Below are 15,171 nucleotides of genomic sequence, written 5' to 3'. Positions count from 1 at the left end.
GTGCGGGTCATGATTTAGCTCAAGCAAAGAGGTCCGGGGCTCCAGCCTTCTCTCTGAGAGTCCCAACCTTCCAGGGATCTATTTTAGTGAGAGGTGCCACAGCCAGCCATATGAGCACCGCCAGGCTAACCAGTGCTGAACAAAGGCCTGAGTCAAGCACTGGGAGGAGAAGAGCTGCCGTGCTGCTCTCACTAACACTGGGAGAGGTTGGTGAGTTTATTGAACTGCATAGCTCCAGAGATCACTGGTTGGGGATTGTGTTGTGTGTTTCTCTCTCCCAGAGAAGGCATCACTCCTTCTGGGTGGTGGGAGATGATGCAGTCCATACCAATGGCAGCAATCAGTTCCTGTAGTACCAACCTAATTGATATAGCTAACTGTAGAATAATTGCAACTTTCCTTGCTGCAGTAAAAACAAATACGCAGTCAGGAGGCAAACATATTAATATGGAAATGGCCCCATCAATTTAGAGCATGGATTTGATTATTCATTAATTAAGCCAGTGCAAATTTGCACAGTCTAAGTGACTTGAGAATGTTGAAGACCCAGGACCACCCTCACAAAGGAATGGTCACCTGATCAAACGCCATACTGGAGTTTCACCCGAAATGGTGTTATGAATGTCTATGTGAAATTAATGTCTATGTGAAATGAATGTCTATGTGAAACGAATGTCTATGAACATTGGTCAATCTACAAGGTGAAGATTTTCAATTGAAAATCATAGTCACTTAGATCTTACTGCAGGAAACTCTTCAAGCCCAGCCTTGCCACCAAACTCTCTCTAAGAGGTTTGTGTCGCAGACCTGAACTTTGCTGCGGTGTTCAGTCACAACTTTATATCTCTATCACCCTCACTCCCTCCTCCCTGTCTTCCTCTGTAGTGCAGGGAAGGCATTAGTGTGTCTGTCTGCGTAGGTGTGTGTGTGGATGTATTGGTGTAGGTGTGTGTGTGCGTGTGCGTGTGCGTGTGCGTGTGCGTGTGCGTGTGTGTGTGTGTGTGTGTGTGTGTGCGTGCGTGAGTGCGTGCATTTAGGGGATGTATAGCCAGGGGGGGTTATATCTGGAGAGGGTCCTTTGGTCACGACCATGTCCTCAGATGTGAGGGTCTCATCACTGCTGGGATTGAGGGTTTAAGTCCATGGCGTGGGTGTGAGGCAGCCCGTGTGGGTTTGTGTGTGATGGTGTGTGACACTTGTGTGTGTGTGTGCATGCATGTGTCGATGTGCGTGTGTGCGTCCTATTTCAAAGGGGGCTCACAGATCTGTCGGTGGCCCTTTGGTCAGGCGCTCCATCGCTCGCCTTCGAGCGAGTCGGAGGGCGCATGATTGGTGGGTGACGGGCCGGCTTTGACGTGACAGGGCAGCAGAGACTCTGTGGCTATAGAGCAGGGCCTTCACATAGAGTCACTCTGATGACACAGATGGACTGCTGACAGAGGAACACTGCTGTATGGGTAGAGAGACGGTATCATACAGATCACGTATTCATCTCAATGGTTGGACCAGAGACCAGAGGAACTCTTCTGTATGAACAGAGTGGGTTCTGGGTGTTGTAGTGTGGAAGCTGTGGATATCCCAGCTCTCTAATGTGTGCGTGAGGTTTAGGTTTAGCTTTAAAGTAGGGAACATTCTGAAGAGTTTAACTTTAGATTTATGTTCAAATGTAGCCTCAGTAGCTACATTTGAGCGGGGCCATGGACACACACATTGTGCTGAAGATAGTGGGTGTTCCCTTTTGATAGACTAGTGCTGTAGCTGGAGTATAATTCCTTCTGTCAACTCTCTGTCTTGTCAATATTCAAATCCACCGTCCCGTTCCATGCTTGTCAGTTACAATTGTCATCCCGCGCTTAGCCAAGGGAAGTCAGGTAACAAATTGAATTGGAGATGACTCCTCAATGGAAATTGAGTTCAGAGCTGACCTTTGCTCTGCATTGTGAACTTGTCAGTTACACTAACTTGGGCCCGTTTGCTACAGGGCGTCTTCTTACCTTTTTCACTCTCTCTCTCTGTGTTGTCTGTTCTCTTACACACGCACACACACACACACACACCACACACACACACACACACACACACACACACACCACACACACACACACACACACAATACACATCGACACATCTCCTATCGCTTGGGAAGCACAACCTTTGTGGTTCACCATGATTTTCATCACAACCGTATTTGATGTGTTGTGTAGAAGTGCTCAGTGTAAAGGCAAAAAAAAGTGCCCACTCACATGGTACGGGCAGTGTAACGTAAACACGAAAGGGCAAATGCAGGAGCATGAAATGTAGTGCCATATGCTTATCCCATACCGCTGACTACTGCAGCAGGCCTGTGGAGGACCAATGTTCAGCTCTCCTTCTCTGCTGACACATATCATCCTGGCATGCACGGAAAGCACTGACCTTTGGAAAGTTGAGCACTTTAAATGTTTAGGTTTGGGTTATGATGGATCCGTGAGGCCCTCAGCATGTGTAAAGGCCCTGATTAGGTCCCTGTCAGACTCATTTAGCCAAAGTGTCTCGGGCCGTGTGGCTCTATGTTTGACAGGCACCCTTTTAAACAAACACGGGTACCTGTCGGGGATTGCGCTGGCACCCAGCGCAGCACAAACACGCCACTCTGAGGGAAACCACTCCGACACTGACAGCTCACACAATTGCCATCACTCCTTCTCTCACTTCCTTTCTCTCTCTCTAGTCTATCTTTTTCCTGCTGGATTGTCCTGGCACTATAGCACTCGATCTCAGTAGAGAGTTGGTTTAAGTAAAATGCTAATATAGCCTGAGTAAATGTAGATTGTAAGATTCTAACTGAAGGAAGGTACTGGAAGTCATTTACACGGATAATCCGTGAGAATGGCTTTAATTCCAGATGAGACAAACATTGATATGAAGGTCGACTGTCAGAATTAGCTCCATACATCAGAGTGTATCTATCATTGCAGCTAGCCGACAATGGCTTAAATATTGTGCCCATACATTCCTATCGAAGTACATCAGGTTTATTTAAAAAAAAATTTTTTATAACAATCTCCTGTGACATCAATACAGTAAATATATGAGTCTAAATATGTGTGTCCTATTCTGTATTCAGAGGAACCGCCTAGTCAGCAAGTCCAGTATTAATGCATGAGAAATGAGCCCAGCCTGTAGGAATTAAAGGGTAAGGCTCCCATTATTAAGATGTAAATTCCAAGGAAACTTCTGAAATGAGGATGCTGTGAAGTTATTGTCAACTTTAGCCTACTTGAAACTGAATTTCTAAACAGCATTGTTTTTTTTTCACTCACTCGCTCAAATTAGCTACAGCCATAGAATCACATATTGTTGGTGTGTGTTTTTAAAGCTAAATCACCCTCAGTCCCAGTTAGAATGCATTTCTGTCAGGGTCTAGGACAGTTGGCATTGTGAATGTGAAACTGCACTGTCTGGACATTGTATAGTGTTCGTAGCATAAGGTAGCTTAGATATATACATGGCAAGTGTTGGTATGTTAGACCTCTCTCTCTCTCTCTCTCTCTCTCTCTCTCTCTCTCTCTCTTCTTGTAAATTTGCACTTAACACCTTCCTGCAGAAAGGCTTCTCATTCATCAACTCTGTTTGTCCCAGTGACAAGCGGGACGCTTCCTGAATATCAATATCAGCTAAGACAATGCGTCGCTTCGCTCAGCCAGTAACCTTCAGCTAAATGTCATTCTGCTTAATCCTATTTGAAAATTAAACATTGAAAAACCTTTAGCGTTTCTGCCTCCCTCCCTCCCTCCCTCCCTCCTCCCATGGTTCCTTTTGCACGTCTGTGACATTTGTAAATATTATGTTTTTCATGTTCCCATTATTTGTTTTGGGGGGCTTTCAAATCATGGCTGACTATAGGATGATAAAGTGACGTGATTGGATTTTTATTGAACTGTGTAGTGTAATAGTCATGAGGTATAGCTGTTGCCCCTCTCTCTCTCCCTACTCCCCACCCCATCATTTCTACTATAGTGTCAGTGTGTGGTGGATTCAGGAAGGTATAGAGTTGTCATAAGGAGAGGCTGACTTAACTAACCCCCCCCCCCCCCCCCCCCCCTCCCCTCCCCCCCCCCTCCTCCCCCTCCTTGGTCTGTCTATCAGGTGACAGTCCACTGGCTCGGTGATAGAGAGAGGGAGAGATGGAGAGGGAGAAGAGACTGAGAAAAAGAGGCCGTGGAGAAGAGAGCAGACATGTGCGAAGGGCCCCATGCATCAAATGCACATATTTACATAAACAAATCCTCCCCGTATAGACGGTAATTACCACGGTGACAGTGCAGGAGAGGAAGAGAAAGAGGATGTCTGATTCGGCCAGATACACACAATGACTGAGGCAGAAACTCCATCAAAGCGCTTGCATGGAGGAGCCCGCTCTTTTGTATGCATGGAATGCGTCACATGGTCAAAGCTCTCCCTCTCACACATATACAATACGTCTACCTTCCCCCGTTTGAAGATATGGTGAATATATAGGCGAGTGAGGTGGGGGGCAATAAAAGGAGACAGAGATTGCGATGAAAATGCAATCATTTACAGTTCGATAGAGTTCTCTTTAGACAGGACGACATGACTCTACCTTGCGCTCATTCTCTCTCCATATAGATATTACCATTTGATTGACCACAGTCACAGCTCAAAGGGCCGGCTTTCTCTCGAGGGAGAAAAGTAGTGGAAAAAGAGAGAAGAGGGTGAAGAGGGACAGGGATAAGGTAAAGAAGTTGGGCACCTTAAAAGGGATAGTTCGAGATTTTGGCAATGAGGCCCTGTATCTACTTCCCTAGAGTCAGATGAAATCGTGGATACCATTTGTATGTATCTGTGTCCAGTATGAAGGAAGTTAGAGGTGGTTTCGCAAGACAATGCTAACGCTACGGTAGCTATCAACTTCCTTCGAACTGCACACACACACACAGACGTAAAAATGGCATCCGCGAGTTCATCTGACTCTGGGGAAGTAGATACAGGGCGTCATTGTCAAAATCCCGATCTCTCCGTTTAAGTCTAAATCCAGATCAACGCTGATCATACCTGTCCCTTGTGAGTTGTCCACTGTGCCGCTCGACTGTGCTTCCCACTAGAGGGTCAGGAGTTGTATGCTGGGAGATAAGCAGGTGAAGTCAACCACCAGTGTAGGTGCACTCCACATCAATATTTCAACGTTGTCAGAGAGAAAGCTTCAGTTTTTCTTCCTCACTTTCCACTGTGTTGATGTTTCCTGGAACCTCTTTTGGGAGCAGTCCTCTCACGCTTGTATGTAAAACATAGAGTTCTATACACAGGCTGACAGTGAAAGCTCTGAATCTGACATATTGTACACTCTGAAATACCAAGACACATTCCCATATGAAAACTTCACAGTGTACATCTTGGTTTTTATACCAACGCTGTACATCTGCGAGAGTGCACTGAGTGCATGTGGTGTGGGCATTGGAGTATTCTCCACTTGATCTCTGTGCTGAACCTGGCAGAATCTGAGGGAGAAGTGTGTGTGTGCGTGTGTATGTATGTATGTGTGTGTGTGTCTCTGTCTCTGTCTTTCTTTGTCAGACAGAGCTGGGATATGTGTGTGTTATAGATGATAGAAAACTCTGGTAACTAACTAAGCACTGTGTATATGTCTGTCTGTCTGTATGTGTATTCCAGGTGGGAGATGCAGGATGGTGCAGTTCTGGAAGATGAAGAGAAGCCTCTGGTGGAGGAGCTGCAGAAAGCCTACTTCAACCAGAGCCCTGGATCCCAAGGCCCCCCCGGAGTCACCCAGGCAGCCCAGGATGAACAGCATGCAGCAGCAAACATCATCAATTAAATCTGCTGCACTCCTTCCTCCAAAAGCCCTTTGTGTTAAACGAGAAACATTGTAACGTCTGTGCAGTACAGCGAAGGGAGAAGCTGTGTGTGTGTGTGTGCGTGTGTGTGTGTGTGTGTGTGTGTGTGCGTGTGTGTGTGTGTGTGTGTGTGTGTGTGTGTGTGTGTGTGTGCGCGCGCGCGCGTGTGTGTGTGTGCTGTGGTCCTGTGTGTGTGTGTGTGTGTGTGTGTGTGTGTGTGTGTACACATGCGTGGGGGGATTGGGTACGTTACGTTCAAAATGTTATCCGTTACGAGTTACCTGTCCAAAGTTGTAATCAGTAACGCAACTTTTGGATTACCCAAACTCAGTAACGTAATCTGATTACTTTCAGTTGCTTTTGGATTACTTTCCATGTAGCCCTTTACACTCATACCCGTATAGGGAGGGACAATTGCAGATTTTTAACAAGTGCCTAAATTGGAACGTAATGGCTGTACAGTAACATGCTATACATGATGTCAGAGCTCTGGATCTGGCGCGGTATGGGGTTTGACTAACAGCTGTTCTGAATTTGAGCGTCGCGCATGACAAGAAGTTTCCCCCATCCCTCCCAGTAATTGGGTACAATTTGCAACGTTTTTGGTGTCTGAGTGAGGGAAATGCTGTAAATTAAAATGACTCGATGTATTTTGAAAGATGAGACGTAGAGGATTAGAATAAATACCACTTTGATGTCATACAAGCACCTCACATTTCCAAACCACGATCCCCATGTTTGATGTACAGTTACCAGATGACATGGCGTCACACCCTGGGTTGTTCTGAACAGAATGAGCCTATGTTTGTTTATTGTGAAGGACATTTGCCGCGGAAACACGCACCTAAATGCACTCATGACTCCTTTTTATGCACACCAAAATTACGATATTTTTCTCTGAATTACCCTGTGAAAGCCTAACACTGTAATATCGTATTTTATAACTTAGCTAGTCATGTTGGCAATAGAACAAAAGTAAATGCAGGCAGATCACCCGTGATACAAGTCAGTATTCGACATCCATCCATGTCTGAGGACATCGGGAGATGACGTGGAAACCAAGTAGGTGTTGTGGACAGGGATGATGGATGGGTGTAAGCATCTGCCCCTGCTTCGAAAGGTTGCATGTTTGAATCCAGCGATAACCCTAACCCTAAAAGGTTTGTTTTAAGCCTATCCCAAACATTAACCCTTACCTTAACCATTCTGAGTTAATGCCTAACCTTAAGAATTCAGATTAATGCCTAAACTTAACCTTGGAACGATACAGAGAAGTCACCAAAACACTTTGAAATGTTATGTTTGAGAAGCATGGATGAACGTTTGATTCTGACGTGAGACTGTGAGAGCTTGTTGGTAATTGTGTGACGGCGGAGATGCAGGGTTGGGTTCGAAATGAAACTCTAGTTCCTCAACGGCACAGCTAGGAGAGCGAAATAAATATATAACGTATAGTTGAAGACTCTTCTTTGAGTCTAAAAGTGCATTGAAATTGCTTAGGGAATTGTGCACACTTTGGAGAGGTGTGTGGCCACTTGGAGACATCAGTTAGTCCTCTCACTCAAACCTTTGTAATGTTTTTATCTTATGTTGCACCTACCCCACATTTTCCAGGAATAGTCTTATTACCGAATGTATCCAGAGTATTTTCAGATTTCGTTATCAACAAATGCAACAAAATACAGTAAATGTAAAATGTACATAAAATCAAAAGTGTAATATTTTGATTCAATCTTGTGTCAGGTGAACTTTGGTCTAATCATTTCCCCATAATATCCTAAACTGTACCTTTTCAATTGCTACCATGCTGATGCGTAGTATATTTTTCATATTTCTTCTGTAAGTAACATTTCAGTATAGCCCAATCCATGTAAGTCAATTCCCATGAGTGCGAAGGGTTTTACGAGGCATTAGAAGAAGACAAAAAGGATCCATCAAATGCATTTGGTGTGCCATCGTAGTGACCTCTGACTTGTGGTCAGACTCCCTCAGGTGGATCAAACTTAATCTTGTGTATTTTTTTCAATGCTGAGTTGAATGTCATTGAGAAAAGAGAAAGTGTCATTAGGTATTTTCTGAATTTAAAAGTAATCCAAGAAGTAATCATGTCGTTTTTCAAAAGTATCTGTAATCTGATTACAAAAATGTTTTGGTAACGTTACTGATTGCAGTTAATAAAAAAAATAAAAAAATGACATGTAACCGATTGCATGTAATCGGTTACTTTCAAACCCTGGGTGTGTGCTCCCCTGCGTGTGTGCATGTGTGTGTGTGGGCTTGCCTGCGTGTGTGTGTACTTGCATGAATGATTTCATGTATGTGTACTGAGAGATACACTCTTCTCTTTGTTTGTTATCACTGGGAATTCATATTTTTGGTGCACATCCACGGGACAGGTTTCTGGATTGGAGACCGAGTTTGTTTGCTTGAGAATATGTTTATCCAGGGACTATGTGATCACTGAAGTTGAAGAAGCTTGTGTAAAGGCATTGGTGTCAGCATATTTCTTTCCCAGTTCCCAAAAAAAGTCACTTCAAATCCCCCGATTTAGAGGAAAAGATGTGTTATGATTACACAATGTCACCAGAATGTGTCCCACCATATAACATCAGTCAGACATTTGTGCGCTGAGAGCATAGTTTGTTATTTGTGATTTGTGATACTTTTTGTTTCCAGGTTTTCTGTATATTCTTATTCATGAGATGAGACAGAATCTACCAGAATTAAACATGAAAATAATAAATAATATATATTCTTCATGATTTCATCACATTACATTGCTATTTATTCCGCTGTACATACATAGCGTGTCAACTAGACAGCTATGTTGCTGTTTTTCCTAGTTTCATTCAAATGTGTGATCAGTAGGATACATACAGTATATGAACGACTAGTAGAATACTTATACTAACAACAACAAAATACTCTCAAACTATTATTTTGCTTTATCTGAAAAACTGTGCTGCTTACATTTAATATAATATAGCGATAAGCAAATCATTATTTTCATATTGGTGTAGAAATGTGTTAAGCCACTGCTCCTGTAAGATTTTAGGGTTTACATAATGGGCTTCTCTCCTCTATTCTCAGGACAGAATGGAAGCTTTGATTTGGTTTAGTCTACACAGGAGGGAATTCCAAAGAAGAGCTTATTCTAATGTTTAGGATGAGAATATGCTTCTGCAGGAGTTATGACTCTTTGATATCCCTGAGCAAATGTAAGGACACATATTTATTCAAACAGTAGACCTATCCTGCCTTTGGGATATAATGTTTATATAGGAGGATTAAAACTGCTTATACTTCTGAAAACATTGTTGCAGGGATGTGGTGGTGGGGGGGGGGGGGGCATAGGATGAGAGAATTATACCTAATGCTTCACAATTATTCAAATGTGAAACATGGTGGGTGAAACAGCGTGGAGCTGTCCCTTTAAATATTCCTACCAGACGGTTGTCTCGGTAACCCGGAAGTTTCCAATTCTGAGATTCCTTCCTGTTTTTGTACATTTTAAGGAAGCAGGGGATGCTGGCTAATTGTTATTTTGGATATTCGTTTGTAGTGGTGGTATGTGTTCGAAGCTAAATGCATGACTGTAAAACATAGTAGTATTTCACTGGCGATTACTTCGGCCATGCACACGTGTGAAACGAATGCTTCTCTCTTGGACGTGCCTTCACTGGCATGAATGCACACTTTCAGTCCCTAGCATTTGGTTGTTATTTTATGCATGAATACATCTGGGTTGCCTATGTCTGTCTTTTGACCTAGACAGTCGCTCGCTCTGCTTTGTCTAAATTGTAACATACGCGTTTTGATATGGCAGTGTTTGTTGGTATTTCAGCTAGCTAAGGTGGCTAGCTAGTTAACTTAGTTGCACACTTATGCATGTTAATTGTTTAGCTAGCTAAATCGTCTACATTACCTAGCCACATTAAATTAGGCTATGCAATAACTACACGATAGTCGTTATGGTACCGCACAATGCAGTGTGGTTACAACAGTGGTGTCAAGTAATGCCAGAAATGAAATTGTAAGGGAAGTGGTTTACTCTGTGTGCCTTGTTAACTAACGTTACTCAAGATGGATACAATGCCTTCTACATACCTGTGTGATCATTCCTTGTTACTATTATTAGAAATGAATGTGTTGCCTTCACTATAATGTACCTCCCTCTACAATACAAACAATGTTGTTAAAGTACATTGTAACTAACTAAACAATCAATCATTTTCTATTCCCTTCCATGTAGAGTAACGCTAACCAGCAGTGATCCACAAGAAGAGAAGATCCATGCTTACTTGACCCTGTACTTTTATACTGTTCATTTTGTAGATAACTATGGCCCAGATTCCCGGCCAAGAGAATAAAGAGAAAACTACTGCCCTGAAAGGTGAGCAACTAGGTAACTGGTATTTCCTTCCTTGTGCAGATGAGTGACTGTGGGTTTGTGTATAGTACCCTGAAAATGTTTTTTTTTCGCTGTGCACACTCGCAGTTCGAAAGTAATTGATAAACGAGCAAACTTGTATTCATTGGTGTCCAAGGGATTGTGTGTTATCGGGGCGAATGGAGACTTGTGAAAGTGTAAGTCATAACTATCTTCAGCCCGCTCCTACTGTCTGTCAGCTATGCCTACTGTTTGCGTCAACATGTGTTTGCAGAGGGGACTTTAGTCTATTAGAGTAGGAAGGACTTCAGTCTGATTCTGCTGAAGGGAGACATGTGCTTGCCTTCTTAGGCTGAAGCCTATAGTTTAGAGATTTTCTCCTCTCAATAACCGCTTTGTCTTTCCACAGTTTCCAGTAAAGATGGGACACACATAGCCATGTTTGAATTGACTGGTTAAGCCTAGGCCTATTTATAGGATGCTTTTCCCCTATAAAGGCTAAACACCAACCATTTATATGGAACAGATCGGGAGACTAGTAAAGGGGCAATTTGTAGTTCAAACAATAACAAAGCAGGAACCCCACCTCAGTTTTGTTAAACAGCTAAGGGATGGGGATGGAGTGTTGTAACCACTCTTAGGGCCCAATAAAGTCTGCATTGTGAAGAATGCGGACGGACACACGGAAACTCCATTTATTGAACTTATACTGAACAAAAATACAAGCGCAACATATAAAGTGTTGGTCCTATGTTTCATGAGATAAAATAAAATATCCCAGAAATGTTCTATAAGCACAAAAAGCTTATTTCTGTGTATGTGTGTCTACACTTTCTATAGCCGTTAGCAATGATGCTAATTGTAACCTTCTGGTTATATTTTGACTACCAAGTAGCGTATGCCTACCTGGCAGAATGATATAATGATTATTTGCATCAATCCAGTGGCCATTTTGTTTTGCAAACTCTGCAATTATATGAGCGCTGCAGAAACGCCACTAATCAAAAACAATGGCAGTAAATGGGGTAACTACACCCCAAAATCCAAATGTGTTCGATTTATTTTCCAGTTCTCAGTGGTCTCCTGATGTGGTTTAAGCATTTTTATGGACTTAGAACATCCAATTTGGTTGTTTTTCTATTAAATAACTACGATTTTGAGAGCCCCCCCCCCCCCCTGATGGGGTAACACAGTTGAACTAAGCTCATGAGGCGTAAGTTATATTATTCGAAGGGTATTGCTAAAGTAAAAGTCAAAAAAGGTATGTAGCAATCAGTGTTTTTTTGTTATGACCGCTAACCACGTCCAATAGCCTCCTTTTGTAATAGGCCCAATTAGTGATAGTGTATGCATGATGCTATAATGAGAGGAAACACTACAATAGCACTGAATACCTAGCCTTTTTAATTAGTTACATTCTGTTCAACCAAGATGGTCCCCTACAGCAACAATTGTCACAGTATGTTAAGTGACAGTCACTTAAGTATGACAATTGGGTACTTTTCCCACCACGCCGATGCAGTAAAAGACACATCATTTGATTGTGCTTTCCTGTCAATTTGGTAACATGCTATTTACTGACTGGCCTAGCCTATATAGACATTGTGATCAAGAACAGAGCTTTCTTCACTCTCACGGATGTGTTTTTTTTTTGTTGCTGTGCTAGTGTACACCTATATCAACACCCTTTTTTTGGACGTAGCCTAACGTGGGTTTAAATAGCTATTTTGTGGTTGTACTGTGAATCGAAGAGCAGGCAACACTCAGAGGTTTAATACAGAAATATCAGTCACCGCAATGAATATAGGCAAAATGACGTAGACTTCTACACTTTAAGGTTTCAAATGGGTTTTGATAACTGGCTACTTCGTCACATTTGCTCTATTTCAGTTGAGGACCAGCAATGGAGGGTATTCTCCTTTTAAAAATGATCTTGACCCAAATGGGATTCCAACTCAAAGCCACCATATGCCAACACCATGGAGTTGATTACTTTAATGGATCACACTACCGCTCCAGGCTATAGCAGTATGACTGCTCTTTGACGACACCGCGAGGAGTCTTTTGACTTTTACGGTGTCTGAATGCAACGTTCCGTGTTATATAATCCTCCTAGTCTTTTTTTTCAGTGCATGGATGCGTGTTAAATGGATGAGCAAAACCGTGTCATTTTGTCATGTATGCGAAAACCCTTTTGAATTTTGTGTGACGTCAGTAGCCTAGTCAAGGAAGCAGCATGCAACAATATATTGGCACATTTCACTTAGACCATGGGTAACAAATGAAACCAAGCAGTTGGCTGGTTTAACAATCTGCTTCAGGTGGCCTGTTGAACAAATGCAATTGGATGGGGGCTCTACTTTTTAACGTCTCCGATGGGTTGGTTTGTCATTTTGTTACCGGATAATTATCTGCTCAGCTGGAGGTCCTCAGCATCGTGGGTAATTTGGCCAGTTTGACCTGTGAGAAAAGCTAGCAGCTAGCCATTTTAGACTAATGGTTTAAGCCATGGTCGAAGCAAAAGTTCACAAGTATGGCTCCTGGGAGTCCTGGGATCCATAAAAACGAACAAACATTAAGCAACAGATGAGATGAAACTAGGCCTATATTATGTATGACTGCCTTTGAGCAACATGTTCGTGTTGCAAAATCATTGTGCTAAGTGCGGAAAAACACTGTAAGCCTCAATCTCGCAGTGTGATTTAATTTAAAACAACGTGTGTTTATAAGAAGGCAAATGTTTGTAAAGAGTTTAAACTGAGCAATACATAAGTAGTTGCCTCCTTATATGACACATTGTTGAAGAAAAAAGTCAAGTTAAATCACGCTAACAGATTGAGGTTTCTGGTATTTTTTTTGCACAATGATTTTGCACCACGGAAAGGCCGCCCTCTGTGTTTTAGCAAGGCTAAGTAGCTAATATAGATTTCCTGTGTCCCTCCCCACACCTGGCCCAGACCTGTTGTCCAGGATAGACCTGGACGAACTCATGAAGAAGGACGAACCTCCGCTCAATTTCCCCAAGACGCTTGAAGAGTTTGAGTATGCCTTCAACGAGCGTAAGTCATATCATTTATATTCTGTATGTATGGATTATTTTATCCCAGGTGGACGCCTGGTGTGTTTGGCTCTTAATATTCCCCCAGTGGCCTCTCCCTCTCCTTCTTTCTTTCTCCTGCACTGCTCTCTCTCTCGCTCTCTCTGTCTCTCTCTCTCTGTCACAGTCTCTGCTGACTGTGTGGCTGTACTGTGGCTGAGGACATGTTGTGTACTATACGGCCTGTCAGTAACCTACTCAGCCTTGCTCTCCATCTGACGGAGGATTTGCATAACCTGGCCTAAGAACAGGCCCGGGCTGCCACTTCTGAGGAGCCTGCCTGGTTGTCTTTCTTCACTCTCCTCTCCAAGAATATCATTTCTATTCAAACTAAAGTCCTTCCGGCTCAGCGCTGCCACGACTGTACGGTATTCTTCACTCCCGCAGCAAAGTTAGCCTACGTCTATATAGTGTAAAAAGAAACATGACCATGTAATGAAATGAATATATAGAAGGCTGTGTACAGTTGATACAGGTATCTTAATTATAAAGATGATGGCTTCATCACAGTAGCCCTCCGGTTTTTCATTACTGGAAATCCAAGGTTATGTACACCTAATTAAGCTCCGAAATCGAGAACGGCATGCTAATTATGCTCGAAAAGGGGAGAAAAGTTGCGGAAACGTAATCCTCTGAGAGGCCGCGATGTGGAGGCGATGGAGCTGAACTCTCGTATACACACACACACACACACACACACACACACCGTTGTTTAGTAGATCTCTCCTCTCACCACCGTGAATGTATAATTGATTTCTTCAAGGTACTTTTCTGCGGGCGCCTTTTTAAACCGATACCCCCCCCCGGTGCCCATCTCTTAGGCACAAGCTGGCTATTAGTTCTCCATGTTGACAAACTGGCTTTTCGGTGCTAAATGTTGTCTAACAGCTAACGATGAAAGCAAAAATGTTGTAATGCCGGGCGAGTAAGCAGTGTAAGATTTATCACGCGATAACAGGGTGTAAATTGGTGCAATTTAGGGAGAGATGAAAATGCTTATGCAGTCTTTTATCTTAACATGATGCTTTTTCTTTGGCCGGGGTTTGCCGTTGCGGGATAATTGAGAAAGTATGAGATCCTCCGGCTGTTTGGGTTGTGTACTTTTGAGTTTTTCAGCGTTCTGCGTTTTGCAGTCGTTAGAGGTCACAATTAAATTGAACACTGTTTTGTGCTTTGTTATGTTGCGGTGTCAACGGAAGGATAGATGGCCTCATTGTAAACCTCTGTATTTGGAGGCATTAAACCGACGCGGGGATAATTGTTTAGCTTGAAAAAGCTACTAGTCTTGAATTGCTCGCTCCCTCATCACATTATTCCCTGCTTGTTCCTCATTTAGCTGTTATTGTAAAATGAACCTGGGCTATGAAAATAAACACGGGTGGTAAAAAGTTCTCCCCTGTAAACTCTGAATTTGTGTTTGTATCTCTAGTTTCCACCCAATGATTCAACCACTTTTGCCCGTAATGTAACTCCTAATGCACATACACTGCACCCAGTCACTCCCCACTTGGCTGGGCCTGGTAGAGAGCGGTGGCATTGGAGTTACCAGGGTGAATGCTGATTGGCTGCCATTCAAAGCCCAGCCTCAAAGGCAGCGTGGGGAACAGTTGTGGTGCTCTCTCTCTCCTCCTCACACCTCAGGTGGATGTGGACTACAGACAAATGTGACGAGGCCAGGACGAGGGGAAAAAAGGGAGAGAGAGATGAAGAAGGAATGAGAAGGAGAGAGAGTTTACGCCACACCTGCTGTCTGGGCCTGAGCTGCCAGACGTCCCAGAAGGCCGTTGGACTCGTGACTGGAAAGAGCGCCCCGCATCCGCGGGCCTTGTACC

General features: G+C 43.2%; 2 protein-coding genes across 10 annotated transcripts in view; both read left to right on the top strand.

Annotated features, from left to right (window-relative positions):
- The window catches only part of kiaa0825 (KIAA0825 ortholog), a 164,536-nt gene extending 158,513 nt beyond the window's left edge, over nt 1–6,023 (top strand). The window contains 1 exon segment of the mRNA XM_070437110.1: nt 5,671–6,023. Coding sequence (XP_070293211.1) covers nt 5,671–5,833 — 163 coding nt within the window. The 3' untranslated portion in view covers nt 5,834–6,023.
- A 3,292-nt stretch (nt 6,024–9,315) lies between these two features.
- Nucleotides 9,316–15,171, top strand: part of arb2a (ARB2 cotranscriptional regulator A) — a 197,394-nt gene continuing 191,538 nt past the window's right edge. For 4 of the 9 annotated variants that reach the window (XM_023978245.2, XM_023978237.2, XM_070437109.1 and 1 more), the window contains exons 1-3: nt 9,316–9,419; nt 10,188–10,257; nt 13,200–13,301. In XM_023978245.2, coding sequence (XP_023834013.1) covers nt 9,378–9,419; nt 10,188–10,257; nt 13,200–13,301 — 214 coding nt within the window. In that variant the 5' untranslated portion in view covers nt 9,316–9,377. Of the gene's footprint in view, nt 9,420–10,104; nt 10,258–13,199; nt 13,302–15,171 lie in introns of all 9 variants that reach the window. The other 5 variants (XM_023978239.2, XM_023978242.2, XM_023978241.1 and 2 more) reach the window with 5 other exon arrangements.

This window comes from Salvelinus sp. IW2-2015, linkage group LG33 (assembly GCF_002910315.2).
Source record: "Salvelinus sp. IW2-2015 linkage group LG33, ASM291031v2, whole genome shotgun sequence".
Classification (NCBI taxonomy): domain Eukaryota; kingdom Metazoa; phylum Chordata; class Actinopteri; order Salmoniformes; family Salmonidae; genus Salvelinus; species Salvelinus sp. IW2-2015.
Note: the sequence above shows the minus strand (reverse complement) of the source record. Positions and strands in the feature narration are given on the sequence as shown.